Source organism: Eubalaena glacialis, chromosome 1, assembly GCF_028564815.1.
Source record: "Eubalaena glacialis isolate mEubGla1 chromosome 1, mEubGla1.1.hap2.+ XY, whole genome shotgun sequence".
NCBI lineage: Eukaryota > Metazoa > Chordata > Mammalia > Artiodactyla > Balaenidae > Eubalaena > Eubalaena glacialis.
The window spans coordinates 232449730-232467411 of record NC_083716.1 but is presented as its reverse complement, the minus strand read 5'-3'; the positions used below and the strand labels follow the sequence as shown (position 1 = coordinate 232467411).

Sequence of the window (17682 nt, the reverse complement as noted above, 5' to 3'; positions counted from 1 at the left end):
GTACCCCAAGCAGAGGGGCAGGAGGTGGGGGTATGTACAGAAGGGAGTTGAGGCCACGGGGGGCCCTATTCTTCCAAAAGAAGGCAGCAGCAGACAGGAATTATCGTAATTGTCACACGATACTCCATTCATTGAATGGACATTTCCTAAGCATCTTTTATGCACCAGGCACTGTCTGGGCACTTAAGAGGCACTAAGCCATCCTGGCAGCAAGCTCCGCCCCCCAGAGCCTACATTCTGGCTTACTCTTCTGTGTTAGTTACACAGGTACGCTTACCTTTAGTCTCAAATTGGTGTGGACCAAGGGGTAGCCCCTTCATTTGGGAATCCTCACTCACTTAATCTTGTCCTCTTGTTTCTTTTCTAAGCTTCCAGCTCTCCCTCTACTGGGTCCCTCCCCATAGGCTATAAGCTATGGGGAAGCTTGAGCTGCGACCACTCCCTCTCCCAGGAGTGCTTCCTACAGGGGCCCTACACTTAGCACTGCCACTTCTCCATCCGCAGCAGTGTGGCTTCTACCCCATCACACTTGCCAAAATCTCCAACATCTTTTAATACCAAATCCAGTAGACCCTCTCAGGCCTCACCTTATTTGACTTTTTGTGGCAGTGGATACTGTTTTCTTCCTTTTTTCTTGAAACCCTTTCTTCCCTTGGCTTCCAAAACTCCCCATTTCTAGCTTGGCTTCTGCCTCTGGGCCTTCTCCCACCCTAGATGTTTCCCACCACTGGGTCTGGGTCTGCCCAGCCTTCTCCTCTCCTCACTCTGGCTGCTATGCTAGGCTGGTCCCTCATGCCATCTGTGTCTGCAGCTGTGTGACCACCTCCATAGAGCCAGCTGCCTAAAGCAGCGGTCCCCAACCTTTTTGGCACCAGGCACTGGCTTTGTGGAAGACAGTTTTTCCATGGACGGGGGGTGCGGTGGGGAGACGGGATGGTTCAGGAGGTGATGTGAGCGACGGGCAGCGGCAGATGAAGCTTCGCTCACTCACCCGCTGCTCACCTCCTGCTGTGCGGCCCAGTTCCCAACAGGCCGGAGACCAGTATCGGTCCCCTGCGGGTTGGGGACACCTGGCCTAAAGCGATGGGTATTTCTTATGCATGCATCATGTCCAACATTGAACTCAGGAGCTTTCCCCCAGACCCGCAGCCCTGCTGGTGTCACTCCACATACATACACACACTTAACAGATAATGGAAATAAATGATCTGTTCTCCCTCTCTATTCAAGTCACGAAGTCTGTCAATAGTAATAGCTAACACTGAGGGCTTATTACACATCTCACTTAATACTCAGAACAACCCAAATGTCAGGTACTATTATTATACGCATTTTATAAAGAAACTGGGATGACAGAGCAGGGTCTCAATTTAAATCCTAGTTCCTAGCTATGTGACCCTAGACAAGTTAACTTATCTATGCCCCAGTTTCTATAAAATAGTGATAATTTTTTTGTAAGAGTAAATGAATTTATATATATATTATCTATAAAGAACTGGAATAGTGCTTGGAACTTCATAAGTATTATATAAGTATTAGCTATTACTGTTTTTCTATCCCAGGCTGACTCCAAAGCAAGGCACTTGAACACTAAGCTATACTGGCTTTCTCCACTGCTCCTTTTACCTAAGTACTTCATTCACTCAACAAATAATTTTCACCACTACTTATGTCAGGCAATGCTTGAGGCGCCAGGAATATAGCAAAGAACAAAGTCTGTGTTTTCGTGGCTGGGGAAGGAGCAAACAGACAGTAAACAGACAAGAAAAATGCCAGGTAGTGGTAAGTACCTGCAGAGGACTCAGGGTGATGTGGTAGGGAGCCTCTGGGTGGCACTTTTCATTGGAGGGTTGGGGAAAGGCCTCTTAAGAGGTGATATAAACTGAGATCTGAATGACAAGCCAGCCAAGCCAGTATTTCTGTAACTCATCCCTGTCACTTGATCATGCACTGCTCTCTCCAGCCTCTTCCCATGAGTGCCCCAAGCTTGCTCTGTGCCAAACTGCTTGCAAACACGGGGGTCTTATTCCACCATGCCTTGGCTTATGCTGTTCTTTCTGTCCCCCGTCACCCAGTAAGTGTCCCCTTGGTCCCCATCCCAGAGTTCAAAATGAGAACCTCCTCAGGGTGCTCTCCACAGATCATCAGAAAGCAGGGTGCAGACCAGAGAACTGGCCCCAGCTTCCTCCCTGATCAGAGAGCCCCAGTGGGTAGCTGTGAGTTTCCTATTCACTCAGTCACAGGAGCCTTCTAGGAAGAATTGCAAAATAACTTGATTGCTCACAGAATCCCCACCAGCCCTTGTTAAAATACAAAATCCTGGGCCCAATGCCACACCTCTTTAATTAGAAACTCCAGAGGTGATTCTGAACATTAGTTCAGTTAGGGAAATATCATCACAGCTAAAGGTATCTTGGTTTTGTACCAGGCACCAGGTGCTCATGATGTAACCATCCTACCTGGGCAGGCTCAAAACTGAAGAAAGTGCTCTAGGTTAAGTTTGACACCAATTAAGTTTTGCCACAGTGACCCATCTGAATAATTGGCAAAAACACAACGCAAAGGCAATTTTCTGTGCTTCCGCCAACAAGGTAACCTTCCGTTGACTCTTTTGATTGACTCCTAGACCATCTGGTGACACTGATTTAGCAGCCACCATTTTTAAATAGCTGCTTTAGTCCCAAATAACAAAGAGGGAACTTTTGAGGGGTCAAAGGCCCTGCACTGTGGTTGGCCTGACCAAGTTCTTCTCCCCACCCCGCAGCTGTAACATCCAGTGACCACCAGGGTGTTTCCCACTGGTAAAATTACCTAGTGCATGAGGTTTCTTGAGATTAAATATTATGTTTGTGCGCTGCTCACAGTAAACCTCACAAACATACGCGACTGTCTATATCAGCAGCTCTCAGAAGGCAGCGTCAGGCACGTGGCCCGGGGGGAGTCACCGGCAGACGGGGACTTTCTGGCTCCTCGTTCGTTAGCGGGCGGGACGAAAGTGGGCCCTCAACGCGGTGGACCCTGAATTCCCGACGGTCTCGGGCTAATTAGAAAACGGGGCAAACTCTTATCTTTCTTGCCTCCAGGAGGCTCTGCGTGGAGTGCGGGCCGGGGTCGCGCGTGAAGCCGCCCAGGAAACTCAAGACCTCCACAGTCGACAAGACCCGGACACACTAGGGAGCCGGAAACCACCGCTACCCACCGCCCGGGAATTAGGAACACGCGGCGCCAAAAATGTCCGTCCCATGGCGCAGGCGCCGCGAGCGCGGGCTGTGGATGGGCACTCCGGGAACCGCGCGCCCACGGCCCAATCAGCGCTGGCCTTGCACAAAGCGAGTCCCGCCCCCAGGCCGCCGCCACGAATCCCCTCCCCCCTTCTCTGGCCTCCTCTGCCCGCCCACTCCTGCCCGTGCCCCGCCCCGCGCCGTTCTCAGGTAGAGGCTCGCGATTGGCTTATGGGAGGGACGCGAACTCTGGTTGGTCGCGGCGGAGTCACGAGGGCGCCGTCGTCGCCTTTCCAGAGGCGATTACTGGGCAGGCTCAGTCTTTCGCCTCAGTCTCGAGCTCTAGCTGGCAGCCAAGCGTACGAGCTCTGCGATCAGCGGCCGCCATCGACGTTGCTTCGTTTCCTCTGGGCTCATCTGCGCCACTCGCTCGGCACACACTCCGCAGTCATAGCAGCTATCATGGTAAAGCTTGCAAAGGTAAGAGGCCTTGCCTGCGCGAGCACGGACGTCAAGGCCTGTTTTCCGAGGAGCGCGCGCGCGGCGCCGCTAGGAGGAGGGCCTGCGCGCCGTCCCGGGCGCCTTCGAGGGCGCCATAGTGCGGGAAGTCTCGCGCGATTAGCTGGGAGGTCTCGCGGTTTTTGGCTGTGTGATAGCGACGTGAAGAGCTTCGGCAGGTGCCGCGGATGGTGGATGCGGCGGGGAAGGACTTGGGGGCTGAGCGCGGGAAGGGGGCGCTGGGCCCCGGACGGATGAGGCCAAACTCCTGCGACGGGCCCGAGCGGAGCCCCGCCTCCTGACGCACGTGCTCCGGCTCGCGGCCCGCCACGTGGGCCGCGCCGCGTGGGTCCTGGTGCCTGCTGAGGGCCCCGGACCCTGGGCCGGAGAGCGGCGGCAGACGGGGTCTCAGCTCCGGGCGGGCGGGCGGGCGGGCGGCAGGTGGGCTCCGGAAGGAGGCCCTGCCGCGTGCTTTTTGCGCCGGGCTGCGCGCACATGGTGGCCTGCGACTTACCCCCACGTGGCCCTGCCGGGGATGAAAGGGGCGGGGTTGATAACCTGGGAAAGGAAAACTTAATGGAAGACTAAAGGTTAAGACGTGGATTTTTTTTTTTTTTTTTAAGACTGCCCTAATTCAAATTCAGACGAGGGTGGTGGGATTCGGTGCCACAACTTACCCCAAAGGCTTTTTTAAGGTGGTTTTCCCCGGGTGAAGGGCCATGGATTGTTAGCTGTTACAGTGGTCCGATTGTAGGCTCTATTGAAAAATTGTGCCGCGATGCAAGGTTCGATTCTGGCTGGATGTATAGTTTTTAAAATGGGTGTGCTTAAAGGAGGCAGCAAGAAGAGAGAGACCGTTTTCTTGAAGTTGCGTTTTTATCCTAAGGTTGGTTTTTGAAGAACTTGACAGGAAATATGTGGGAAGTTGAGGATTCATCTGTTAACATTGGTATGAAGAGTAGTTTTTACGTGAATTGTACTTAACAGTATGAAGAGCGGGTTCTGAGGGAGATGACTGCAGTTTTACTCTGAAGAATGGCCTGAAATGTGGGAGGTGTAATGTGTAATGTGTCCGTTTTAGGCCGGTAAAAATCAAGGTGACCCCAAGAAAATGGCTCCTCCCCCAAAGGAGGTAGAAGAAGATAGTGAAGATGAGGAAATGTCAGAAGATGAAGAGGATGATAGCAGTGGAGAAGAGGTAATTGTATATAGTTCAATGCAGAATTGTGTTAAACTACAAAATGGAGAGTTAAAAGCACGTGGTATTGGATGTCTGAAAATACTGGGAAAAAATAGGATTATATTCATTCATATATGACCTGTTGTAATGGTCCAGCGTTTCACAAAGTTTTTATTGACCTGTCAAGATACCATAAGAGTAAGTGTTTGAATGAACTTGAGAGGAAAGGTGTGGAGTTTTCATGTGCCCTCTGCAGGGCTTGGTGTGATATAATGCAATAATATATTATTAGTTTTCCACTTTGAACACATTAGCCCCACGTACCAGCTGGAGAAACAGCCTGGACAGTTAACTGTCCTGCGAGTGGCAGCTTTGAGCATTATATTTAGGTCTGAGGTTAGCCTTAACAGATTCTTCTAGTCTCTAGGTAGGATTAATTGGTCTCTGTTATTCTATATGGGCTTGATAATACTAAACACTGTTACAATGTGTGGATTGAGGGTTGCCACCTCCCATTGTGTTAGCACTTAATTAGCACTTCCAGCTACTGTTGGCTCGCTGTAAAGACAACTAATTGCTGTATTTGCTCATATTTCTTATTTAGAATTTAATAAAGATTTTATTTTGACACACGTAACCTGATAAAACCAATAGTCAACAAAATGTGGTTTTGAGTGTGACTTAAATGTAGATAAATGACAGTTTTTTATCAAGCTAATGTGTTCACTCTTTGTATTAATTTTGCAACGATTGACTGTACAGCTTGACTATTTGATGTTCATTTTCTCTTTGGTCCTAAGAATGAGCATTCAGTGAACTTTATTCCTCCACCCACTGTGAGAGCCCCAAATAACTTAATAACACTTAACAGGTAGTCCTTTCTATGTGTAAGGCTTTTAATTACATACATTAGTTCAATCCGTAAAGCAACGTATAAAGTTGAGTTATTTTCAGATGGGAAAACTATTGAGGCTTAAGATTAAGTTTTAAAACTTTGCCTAAGCCCACGCAGTGGCATCCAGACAGTCTATTTTCAGAGTCCGTGTTAGGGTGTGCTGCAGGATGAGGACTGTGGCTTCAAGCGTACAGAAGGACATGTTACTTGACCCTGTAGCTTAACTTGCTAACATCTAGTGCATGTGGTTTTCAACTAGAGGCAGTGCTAGAATTTAGCATTCATTTATGGGACCAAGGCTCTCTGAGTTTGGAAACAGGCCTATGTTGGTTTTTATTTATTCTTAAGGTTGTTATTCCTCAGAAAAAAGGCAAAAAGGCTACCACAACTCCAGCAAAGAAGATGATGGTTTCCCCAACAAAAAAGGTTGCAGTTGCCACACCGGCAAAGAAAGCAGTTGTCACCCCTGGCAAAAAGACAGCCGCTACGCCAGCCAAGAAGACGGTTACACCTGCCAAAGCAGTAGCAACACCTGGCAAAAAGGGAGCCACACCAGGCAAAGCATTGGTAGCAACCCCTGGTAAGAAGGGAGCAGCCGCTCCAGCCAAGGGAGCAAAGAACGGCAAGAATGCCAAGAAGGAAGACAGTGATGAGGAAGATGAAGACGACAGTGAAGAGGAGGATGAGGATGATGAAGAGGAGGAGGAGGATGAATTCGAGCCAGCGGTGATGAAAGCAACTGCTGCTCCTGCCTCAGATGATGAGGATGACGAGGACGAAGATGACGATGAAGACGACGACGAGGAGGATGAGGATGACGAGGATGGTAAGGCATTGTATTGGGAGTCCTTGGGCTCCTGTTTGCAAGATACATTAGGGGCGAGGTGTGGGTGGTAATGCGATACTCCTGACGAATCATCCCAGGGATTCTCTGGGCTGGTTGTGGTGCACTAGTGGTGCCTGTGTGGTACCCATGCATGATTGCCTGCTCCTGAGTAACATGCTTCAAACAGCTCATCCTGTATTTTTCACAGTGTAGAATTTTGCTTCCAAGTGATTTGTTAATTCTTGCCATAGCAACTAACTAAGCACACTGGCATGGACAAGATTACATTTATTTTCTTTTGGCTTTTCCTAGGACTAGGAATAGAACTGGGATAATTCTGAGTTTTTGACTAGGTGGCTTCTCTTTCAGACTCTGAAGAAGAAGCTACGGAGACTGCACCAGCCAAAGGAAAGAAAGCTCCAGCAAAAGCTGCTCCTGTGAAGGCAAAGAGCACTGCTGAAGATGAAGATGAAGAGGATGACGATGAGGATGAGGAGGATGACGAGGAGGAGGAGGATGAAGACGAGGAGGAGGAAGAGGATGACGAGGAGGAGGAGGAAGAGGATGACGAGGAGGAGGAAGGTAATCAAGTTAGATTCTGAAGTACATTGGCATGAGTTTTGTTTAAAGGAGATGCTTGGGTATGTGTGGCTACTTGTGGATGACATAGATTGTTTGAAATCTTGACCAGAACTTGTCAAAGAAGCACCTGGAAAACGAAAGAAGGAAATGACCAAACAAAAAGCAGCTCCTGAAGCCAAGAAACAGAAAGTGGAAGGTAACTTAGAGAATTGGGAGGTTGGGAAATAACACCTAATAGCACAAGTGATGAACAACAAAGGGACTTAATACTGAAACCTGATGTTATATTGCAATGTGCTGATGTGCTATGTACAGAAATAATTTGACTAATAGTCAAATATACTGGAAAATAGACTAATTTGAGTAAATTTTTTGTACAGCCACAGAACCAACTACATCTTTCAATCTTTTTGTTGGAAACCTGAACTTCAGTAAATCTGCTCCTGAATTGAAAACGGGTATCAGTGACCTTTTTGCTAAAAATGATCTTGCAGTTGTTGATGTCAGAATTGGTGTGTCTAGGTAAGTATGGGGGAGCTACGCCGTAGTTCTGCATGATACTCGTGGGTCTGCTAATGCTTTTTCCTTCCCCTTTTAGAACCTTAGCCCATTATCCTTAAATGTGAGTATGTTAAAGTCTTCAAAGATTAGACATTAATGAATTAAATCATTGGACTATCAAATTGTAAACCCCCCAAATTGAAATTTCCTTAATCTTCCTTAACTTTTGATATAGCACGGTCTAGTTTCTAATAATGAGATTTGATGCTTATCCCAGAAGTATCTATTAGACCTGAGAAGCCATAATAGTGAATGCTTTTAATCAGACGGGATTTTCCTATCTTAGTGCTTTAACAGGTTTTTTTGTCATCTACTATCAGTTGTTAAGGCGGAGTGTAACTAATGAAGATCTCAGAGGTGAACTTGCATCAGGTCTTGGTACTTAGATCCTGCTCTGTAGCCTCAGCTTAAAAGAGCCTAACTCAATTTTGTTAATTGTATAGGTGCTTTTTAATCCTTGCTTGCACCGTCATATTAGTGTTACTGTTCGCCCAGAATATGTGTTACGTGGCTCTTGTTTGGTGGGTTTTTTTGTTTTTTGTTTTTTCCCCCCACCTGTAACTTTTTTTTTTTTTTTTTGTCCTTTTCGCCTTAAAGGAAGTTTGGCTATGTGGATTTTGAATCTGCTGAAGACCTGGAAAAAGCCTTGGAACTCACTGGTTTAAAAGTCTTTGGCAATGAAATTAAACTAGAAAAACCAAAGGGAAAAGACAGTAAGAAAGGTATGTAAAGTTTTACGTAATGATGATACTTGTTAATGGTATGTATTAATCTAATGTAGACAAGCCAGGGTAAGTAGTTTAACTTTTTTTCCTTTGGCTTCCTCATGATGTTGTGAGGATTAAATGAATTAGAATGTTAAATGTTTACAACAGGGCCTGGCACTGCTTGCTAGACTTAATCAAAAAATAATTGGTTAGATGTACCTAAATTAATACAGAATCCTTTCCTCACTGGACCTAGAGCAGATCCCTAACTACTCCTTTTGCATCTTTTATCCTTCTCTGTATGCACTTGTAACATTTCAAGTGTGTGTTTATAATCTTTTTATTTTTTAATTTTTTAAAGTAAAAAATTTTTCGGCCGTGCAGCTTGCGGGATGCTAGTTCTGCGACCAGGGATCGAAGCATGCCCCCTGCAGTGGGAGCTCGGAGTCCCAACCACTGGACCGCCAGGGAATTCCCTACACTTTTTTTTTTTATGATCTTTTTAATTGAAAAATACTGAACATCTCCTCTCTATGTACTACATAATATTTAGCTGTATTTTAAATATTCAGTGCATAGTTCGTTGTCAGCTGTGACAGCAGTTTGTTTTGCCACTGCTATATCTCTATAATAGCAGAGTGCCTCCTACATTGCAGAATCTCTTTTTTTTTATTTTTAACCTTTTTATTTTTATTTCTTTGGCTGTGCTGTGTGGCACGCAGGATCTTAGTTCCCTGACCAGGGATCCAACCCGTGCCCCCTACATTGGGAGTGCAGAGTCTTAACCACTGGACGGCCAGGGAAGTCCCTCAAAATTATTTCTTAAACAGAACTTTTACATTGGTCAGTCTTTGGTGATCTTTGGGGGAAAAATGGTCTTTTAAGCCATCCAGTTCATTTTTGTGTTTTTGTTTTTTAATCTAGATCGAGATGCGAGAACACTTTTGGCTAAAAATCTTCCTTATAAAGTTACTCAGGAAGAATTAAAAGAAGTGTTTGAAGATGCTGTGGAGATCAGATTAGTCAGCAAGGATGGAAAGAGTAAAGGGTATGTTTTGTGTCTGCTGCAGTGTTTTCATTAAAATCAATGAACTTTACTAATTTATAAAAGAAATGTTGATTTAATTTTCCTGTGTTTGTGATTTTGGGCAAATTAATTATTCTGTAACCTATGTCAGTCACCCATCTGTACAGTGGGGATAATGTACTTTAAGTGATAAAATAGAGTGATTTTATTATAAGATGAGCTAATGTATAAAATACTATATATGTGCCTAGCTTACAGTAAATGTTTTGGAAATAATTATTGTAGTGAGGTGGACTTACTGTGAACAAATTTTCTAGAAGTGTTTGGCAAACTTTCTGTAGTGGGAGGAAAGTTTAAATTGAAAAGTGGAAGATGGCAGAAACCTTGAACATTTCAATTACTATAAAACAAAGGACATTTTTATTGTACTCATCTGAAATACGGGCATATTGCTGAGATTAAAAACATTTGTGTTAGAGAATTAATATGGTTTTAAAAATCAAGTGAGTTCTTAACGTTTTTTCCTTTTGTAGGATTGCTTATATTGAATTTAAGACAGAAGCTGATGCAGAGAAAACCTTGGAAGAAAAGCAGGGAACAGAGATAGATGGGCGATCCATTTCCCTGTACTATACCGGAGAGAAAGGTCAAAGTCAAGACTATAGAGGTGGAAAGAATAGCACTTGGAGTGGTAAGAATTTATAGGCTTCCTACAGGGTTCTGGAATTGATGGAGGGAAAAGAAATCCTTTGCATCTTTGTACTTTATAAAGTTGACTGATAAATTGGATATAGATGTAGATCAGCAAGTTATACCTGTATTTGTAATTGAGTGTCTTGAATGAGAGCTATATGAAATCTTTGTACTAGAACACAGATAAATCTAGCATCCTTTGCACGTTTTATACTGTAAAGGACTTAGATCGTGTGCATTTAAAAATTAGAATATGCTAGGAAGACACAGGGCTGCAGTCAGCTTACATCTGAACAGTAGGAGTGGAAGGAAGCAGCATGTAACAGTACACAGTAGGTACTTGATATGTTGAATACCAAGTAGGGTTCCACTTGTATCAACATTGGTGTGTTAACTCTCCCAAGCACAGAAATTCTTTAAGAACAATGTATAGCTGTGACTGTAGTTGGGAACTACTGCTTCAGTCTTAATTTGACATGTCTTTATTTGTAGGTGAATCAAAAACCCTGGTTTTAAGCAACCTCTCCTATAGTGCAACGGAAGAAACTCTTCAGGAAGTATTTGAGAAGGCAACGTTTATCAAAGTGCCCCAGAACCAGAATGGCAAATCTAAAGGGTAAAATAATTAGTATCTTTGTCAGTTACAGGCTTTTAAGAGTATCTTGTGGAGGTAAAATCATGTTCTCCTGGCCATTAGTAGAAGGTGCACCGTTTAAGTGTTTCAAGAAAAAGGCTTGGTGGCATCAGAGGAGCTGTGCGCTTGGTAACTTACTCTAAATGTTGACTCTTTATCCTCAGGTATGCATTTATAGAATTTGCGTCATTTGAAGATGCTAAAGAAGCTTTAAATTCATGTAATAAAAGGGAAATTGAGGGCAGAGCCATCAGGCTGGAGTTGCAAGGACCCAGGGGATCCCCTAATGCAAGAAGCCGTAAGTTACTTCATTAACAAGATGTTGTGGTTGCGTCCTCAGATCTAGAATGTTTCTGTTGCTGCTGAGTAAATGATACTGGATATGATGACTGATTATCTGAGAAATAACTGATGAAATCTCAAGAAAAGTCCTCTAGATAGTCAAGTTCTGATCCAGCTAAGTCAACACTGAGCAGCACATTTGCCAGGGGTTTACTGTCTTATATGGTGTTTGTAGCTGCCTGGTTTAGAACTACTTTCACTTGGCTTGGGTTGCTGCTTCTCCTGTTTTCCATAAAAGATTCTCAACTGCTCTGGTGATCAGTGTAAACTTGACATGGCATTTGATCTAAGCCCTTTACTTTAAACGTTAGTTGGCCAAGTTGCTTTTACCTGCTTTTCCTCAGACACTCAAGGTGAGAGGCTACCTTTTGCTAAGATGAGCATTCTTAGCCAGTAGTCAGACACTAGACTGCAACCTGCAAGTCCAGCATGTTGTCATGAATTATGACTTTAATAAAAAGTACAATTTTTATTTTTTCTTTCCCAGAGCCATCCAAAACTCTGTTTGTCAAAGGTCTGTCTGAGGATACTACAGAAGAGACATTAAAGGAGTCGTTTGATGGCTCTATTCGTGCAAGGATAGTCACTGACCGGGAGACTGGATCCTCCAAGGGGTAAGTAAGATGCAGGGGACGTGTGGCGTCCACCAGGTGGAGAGCTCCCACCTAAGACGTCTTCTCATTGAGCTCCTTTCTGTCGATCGGTGACAGTTTAGGATTCGCACGAGAAGAAGAGACAATTCACAGAGCTAGCATTGTTGCCTTCTGTCTTCACAGAGGTATATTCAGCTGTTTTGTGGGACATTCTGTTTCAGTTTTCCATAGGGAACTGCCCTCACCTGGGTCTTTTCCCAGTTAAGTATCACCATCCAACAGGTGAGAGTAACTTGGCATTTGTTCCATGTGTTGGCTTTATAATGGGCAATTTCGTTTGGTGTTTTTAGGTTTGGTTTTGTAGACTTCAACAGTGAGGAAGAGGCCAAAGCTGCCAAGGAGGCCATGGAAGATGGTGAAATTGATGGAAACAAAGTTACTTTGGACTGGGCCAAGCCTAAGGGTGAAGGTGGCTTCGGTGGCCGAGGAGGAGGCAGAGGTGGCTTCGGTGGCAGAGGTGGTGGCAGAGGTGGCCGAGGTGGATTTGGTGGCAGAGGCCGGGGAGGCTTTGGAGGTAAGGAGCATGGTGGCCTACCCAACTGTGTACACTGGATAGCACGTGGCAGTGCACTTCGAACCTGAGCCTGCAGGTCCAGGTTCCTGCATCAGTCCCCACGTCCTCACTCATCTTGCTGGGGAGGGGATAACTGGCAGCTTTGCAGCCACTCTTCAGTGATGGCTTGCCTTCCTGCAGGGCGAGGCGGCTTCCGAGGAGGCAGAGGAGGAGGAGGAGACCACAAGCCACAAGGAAAGAAGACGAAATTTGAATAGTTTCTTCTATCCCTGTCTTTCCCTCTTCCATTTGAAAGAAAGGACTCTGAGGTTTTTACTCTGTTACCTGCTCAATGACGGAGCCTTCTGAGGACATTCCAAGACAGTATACAGCCCTGTGGTCTACTTGGAAATCCGTATAGATAACATTTCAAAGGAGATAACCCTGTTGGTGTTGACTGGATATTCGTAAAAACTTTTTAAAGAGATGAGTGATAGAGCTAACCCTTATCTGTAAGTTTTGAATTTATATTGTTTCCTCCCATGTACAAAACCATTTTTTTCCTACGGAGTTTTTTGGTTTTGGTTTTTTGTTTTTGTTTTTGTTTTTGTTTTGCGTTGGTGGGTTATAAAGGAAAGCAGAATGTTTTATCATGATTTTTGCTTTAGCAACTTTGGGACAAATTAAAAGTCCTAAACTCTGGTGCCAGACTTGTACTTCCTGTTCTAGAGTGTTTCTCCTGGAATATCACTGAGAGTGGAGCATGGCAAATCAGTTCTGCCACTCCAGATCTCCTCCACCCCCTGTGAAAATGCTTATGCTTTGGTTTCAAGTATCCCAGCCGTAAGTTTTGGTGAAATGGCTGGTGAGGTGACCAACTTTCTGCAGCCCTGTGTATGTCACGTGAAAGGCTCATTGGAAGTCCACTGTGGCCTTATCCCACTTAGAAACAGGCCTGAGGGGTCAGGTGTCCTGAAAAAGTGCTTTGGAAAGAGGGCCAGGAGCACTTTGGTCCGGCCTCCTATAGGTATGCATGCGAGAGCAATGACTGATGAGTATAATTCCTGCTGGATGAATGGGCCAAAATGGAGGCTTTGGGACTGTGAGGCTGGAGAGGAAACTACCAGTCTAGCCGATGGACCTAATATCTTTTGTAATTCCCCCAGCACCCTCGGGTTAAACCAACAAGAAAGGCCTTTGGTTTTGCACTATGATGAGAACGCAGACATTCTGGCTTATTAAGCATTCCCTGCCCACCCCCCACTTCCAATTGAAGGTCACGTGAAAGGCCTAGGTCAAGCGATTAACATGATATATTTAGTTGAAAAATGGTGCGCAAGATGGTACAGAATGAAAGTGCCAACTCAAGAGTATGGTACTGGTAGACTAGAGGGCAAACTAAAGGATTTGAATTAGTTTTGTCCTGGTTATGAGCTGCTGGCAGGATGAGGGAATCTAAACCTTGTGCATATCATGCACCACTCACCAAGTCAAGTCCGTTGTAAGTACTAAAGGCGCAGACCAGGACAGATAACCTGGTTTGAAGGGGTGGAAGACTGGAAGTTTGGGTGCTGCTGGGAAGAAAAATCAAGCCAGCAGAGGGACATCCTCTGGTCAGGCAAACCTAAAAACTAAAATGAACCATTGGAGAGCCTACTGTATAGCTCAGGGAACTCTACTCAGTGCTCTGTGGTGACCTAAATGGGAAGGAAATCCAAAAAAGGGGGGATGTATGTATACGTATAGCTGATTCACTTTGCTGTACAGTGGAAACTAACAACATTGTAAAGCAACTATACTCTGATAAAAATTTAAAAAATGATAAAATGAACCCTTGGCAGCCTATATTTTTCTAGAATTAAAAGTTTAATTAGTTGGAGCCCATTAGGGCTACTCATGAGTTAAAGTATGTTACGTCTTAAAGCAACGCTGAGTAGAGTTTTAGCTGAGCAAGTGAAAAGTTATGTCATTAATGGCAGCTCAGTCTGTCCCAAACTGGAATTTGAAGAAGGGTCCTGTGAGATTGGTCTTTGGGTCTGCAGGGCCTTCTTCATTACCCTGCAGCTGTTTTCTGGGTTTAAACCTGAAAGCGTAGTAGACTCTGGCCATCTAGGAACATGAGTTAGCATTTGCCAGCTTTGCAGAGCCAGTGCTTATTCAGTACTTGTATTAACTTTTAAGACCCTGTGGTAGTGGGGTGTTGGTGGGTTCCCTTTGGCAGGGGGGCTGAACCTGACCCTGCTAGCAGCGCAGTTGCAGGAGTTCTTGCCTCCTAGGGTAGGGCCTGCATTGAGATAAAAGTCTGAACCCACCTTGCTAACCCACTGGCAGCTAATGGTGCTGATACTGTACCCATAGTGTGCCAGGCTTTTATCTCAGCCTCTCTGTAACCTGCTGTGGGGCAAGACAAGAGCAGAAAAATAGGATTCTTTCTTCCAAACTGCTGTTTTTCTTCCTCTCAAGTGAAGGAAACAGTCCAGCCCTGTGTATTACTAGTTATTCCAGCCAGGGGTATTATGCTGACTTCCAGTGGAAGGACGATGAGGATGGAGGGTGGTTACCCTTTCGGATGGCAGAGGAGCTCTAGGACTTGCACGTAGGGAGTCCTGCAGACTTCTTAATCCTGGGCCTCCCTGCTTCCTCTGGTTTCTGGTTTGGATTGGGTGAGGGTTTTGCAGCCATTTTAGAAAAGCAGCTTCCTACGGCAAATGGTTGTCGCCACTTCCATCATTCTTCCAGCAGGTGGCAGCACATCCATGAGGATGTGGACACCTGACAGGCGTCAAGAAGGAAGCCGAAGATTGTTTCAGGCCAATGGGTCTTCAACTCCAAACTCAGTTTAAGTAGTGATAGGGTCTGGGACTCTGCAGGAAGTGCACTCAGCACACAGAGATGGTGTGGAATCCCCGCCAAAAAAGTGGATTCCGGTTGGGTACAAGAACTACAGTTTGTTGAATGCTTGTCCCGTGCTCTTATCTCAGTGTTGTCCCATTTACCCATACTTGGCCCACTAATTACTTCATTGTAACTCAATCTTTTGTCTGCCGTCAGCCTTAAAAAGTGCCAAGGCTTTTCTCATCCCAAAAGAGCTTGTCTCCTGAGCCTACCTCCCTGCCTAGCCGTTCCCTCTAGCCTTTATTGCCAGACTTCGAGAAGGACCACACTCCTGCCTCCCACTTTGCTTCCAGCTGTGTGGCTTCTGTCCCCACCTCAGCACTGAGTTCGTTAAGGGTGCCAGTGACCAAAGGCTGCAAATCCAGTGGTTGGTCTTCCCCTAGTTTATGGCTTCCCTGCAGCACCTGACATTCCTCCTGCCCGCCTGCAACGTCCTTTTCTCCCACAGGAAAGGGGTGCAGGGTCTGTGACAGTAGGCCGGGATGAAGAGGGATGAGAACAAATAAACCTGGGAGTAGAGCCTCTCAACAGGATTTTATCCAATTAATATATATGAGTCAGTGGCTGTTCCTCCACATCAGGTAACCCTGTCATTGGAGGAGAAAGACTCTCCTGCTGGTCCTTCTACATGGAAATGTGAAAAGAACACTCGTGTTCCTGCCAACCTCTGAGTGGAGGGTCTTGGTTTTATTTACTGTTCTGTCCCATGGGCCTAGGACAGTCCCTGACACATAGTAGGTATTCAGTAGGTAATGAATCCGGGAGAAACTCCTTCCCCCAACTGCAGGAAACCTATGGCAGCAGCAGGAGGGACTCTCTAAGGCCAGGAGTTCTTAACATACATTTTTCAAGTTCTTAACATTTTTGTGTTGGGAGTTCTTTTGGGAGTCTGGTAAAGCTTTTGAAACCTTTTCAGAGTAATGTTTTCAAATACTTCTTTTTTTTTTTTAAAGCATAAGGGAAATCAAGTATATTGAAAAAAGTTTTTAGAATATTAAAGTACATCATTTGTGATAGAATTGTGTATATGTTCACTAATACATTAGGTAAGATGTATTTACATTTTTAAAATTTGTAGTTGCTTTACAATTGTACAATGAAGTGAATCAGCTATATGTATACATATATCCCCTCCCTCTTGGACCTCCCGCTCCACAAGATGTATTTACATTTAAAATACAGTTAGGGAGTTTGGTTCTGGTAATGATGGATTGGCTTATAACAGACTAACCCTCCTGTTGATAATTATAAACTCGACAAAATATAAGAATCAACTTTTGAAGGTGTTGAAGACCAAACAATACCAGATAGAAACTGGAGCAGAGACCATCCTTGAAAAAAGGTAAGGACACGGGAGGAGATACATGTTTAACCAGCTTTCCCCTCGAGGGTACCCCACCCTGCACCCCGATTAGCATGAACTTGTGGGCATAGAGTTTAAGCAGAAAGGGAGTCTTACTAAACTGAGAAGTCAGGTTGGAGTTTGAGTCTGGAAACTTTCCTGAAGATGAGGGAGACAGAGGAGAAAGCCATAAAATACGCATACTAGTTGCCTTCAAATTCTTGGCTGAATCCTAAATTGATAAGCAGGGCAAGAGTCTCATGAGCACAGGGGAAAACAATGGAAAGGTGAAATAGCTGGCTACAGATTCCAGCAAATACTTGGTGCTGGAGAGAAGTTTGGAGTTCAAGTTCTGCCCAGTTAGAGGTGTTTGATAAACACCAAGCTTTTCTTTGAAGCTCGGAAGAATCATACTTTAGAAGTAACAGCACGTTCCAGGCACATGGATTAAGCCCTAGGACTAAGGGCAAAATGCAAAACTAAAATAGACTCACCCTAACACAACCTGAAGCCTAAAACTAAGCCCCCGCGTAATCAATGGGGGAATCTGTTGGGAATTTAATTGCCTACTAGAACAAAATCCAACAGTGTTCAGGGGAAGGTAACAATCTAGACTCTGCAATATGTCATACATAATGTCCAGTAAGAAAAGTAACTATACGTGCAATGAAGTATGAAAATGTCCACAATTAAGAAAAAAGCAAACAACTCATGTTGAAATTTGTAAGCAAGGACTTTAATCGTCGTAAATATGTTAGAGAATTTACAGGAAAAGATAAATGAAGAAATGGGGAATTTCTGGAGAGAGATGGAGACTCTAAGAACCAAATGGAAATCCTAGAACTGAAAACTATATTAAAAAATTCACTAGAAAGGCTTAACAGCAGGAGAAAGTATCAGGAAACTAGAAGATAGACCAATAGTAATATAGAGGTCAAAACATGCTCCCCCAAATATGATATCATAGCATATTAAATATTTCAAGCTGAAGGAATTTGAGAAACAGCAGGTGCAGGAAGGACTTACAGAGCTTCCCCTGAAGCAAGTCATAGAACCCTCATATGAGAGGTGCCCTCCTTATACCCAGAGGAAAGGATCGACCTTATCTCTGAAGACAGAGGGACACCAAGAGG

The 17682-nt window shown here is 44.8% G+C and overlaps 1 protein-coding gene and 3 non-coding genes across 7 annotated transcripts; all 4 read left to right on the top strand.

Annotated features, from left to right (window-relative positions):
- The first annotated feature begins 3531 nt into the window (after nucleotides 1–3531).
- Nucleotides 3532–12968, top strand: NCL (nucleolin). 4 transcript variants are annotated; one of them, XM_061188440.1, is made up of 14 exons: nucleotides 3532–3701; nucleotides 4801–4917; nucleotides 6158–6620; nucleotides 6990–7202; nucleotides 7312–7398; nucleotides 7583–7724; nucleotides 8361–8485; nucleotides 9395–9518; nucleotides 10031–10188; nucleotides 10683–10806; nucleotides 10989–11122; nucleotides 11654–11780; nucleotides 12110–12333; nucleotides 12514–12968. In XM_061188440.1, the coding sequence occupies exons 1-14, from the start codon at nucleotides 3684–3686 to the stop codon at nucleotides 12588–12590; spliced, it is 2133 nt and encodes a 710-aa protein (XP_061044423.1). In that variant the 5' UTR covers nucleotides 3532–3683; the 3' UTR covers nucleotides 12591–12968. The 4 variants fall into 4 exon arrangements, with proteins under 4 accessions (XP_061044423.1, XP_061044418.1, XP_061044409.1 ...); XM_061188435.1 differs by having other exon boundaries at nucleotides 6143–6620; XM_061188426.1 differs by lacking the exon at nucleotides 3532–3701 and adding an exon at nucleotides 4522–4605.
- On the top strand, nucleotides 7439–7508 carry LOC133079183 (small nucleolar RNA SNORD82). Its single transcript, XR_009698076.1, has one exon. It is a non-coding gene; the product is annotated as a small nucleolar RNA SNORD82 (small nucleolar RNA).
- Nucleotides 11202–11281, top strand: LOC133079190 (small nucleolar RNA SNORD20). Its single transcript, XR_009698078.1, has one exon. It is a non-coding gene; the product is annotated as a small nucleolar RNA SNORD20 (small nucleolar RNA).
- Nucleotides 11839–11972, top strand: LOC133079148 (small nucleolar RNA SNORA75). The gene has a single exon (XR_009698064.1). It is a non-coding gene; the product is annotated as a small nucleolar RNA SNORA75 (small nucleolar RNA).
- Nucleotides 12969–17682: the final 4714 nt, after the last annotated feature.

Bases quoted from the DNA above. Each gene is read 5' to 3' on its own strand.
- NCL (XM_061188418.1), top strand. From the start codon at position 4,537: ATGGGTGTGCTTAAAGGAGGCAGCAAGAAGAGAGAGACCGTTTTCTTG. The intron at 4,918-6,142 runs GTAATTGTATAT...TTTATTCTTAAG, and splicing joins ATGATAGCAGTGGAGAAGAG to GTTGTTATTCCTCAGAAAAA. The intron at 6,621-6,989 runs GTAAGGCATTGT...CTTCTCTTTCAG, and splicing joins GGATGAGGATGACGAGGATG to ACTCTGAAGAAGAAGCTACG.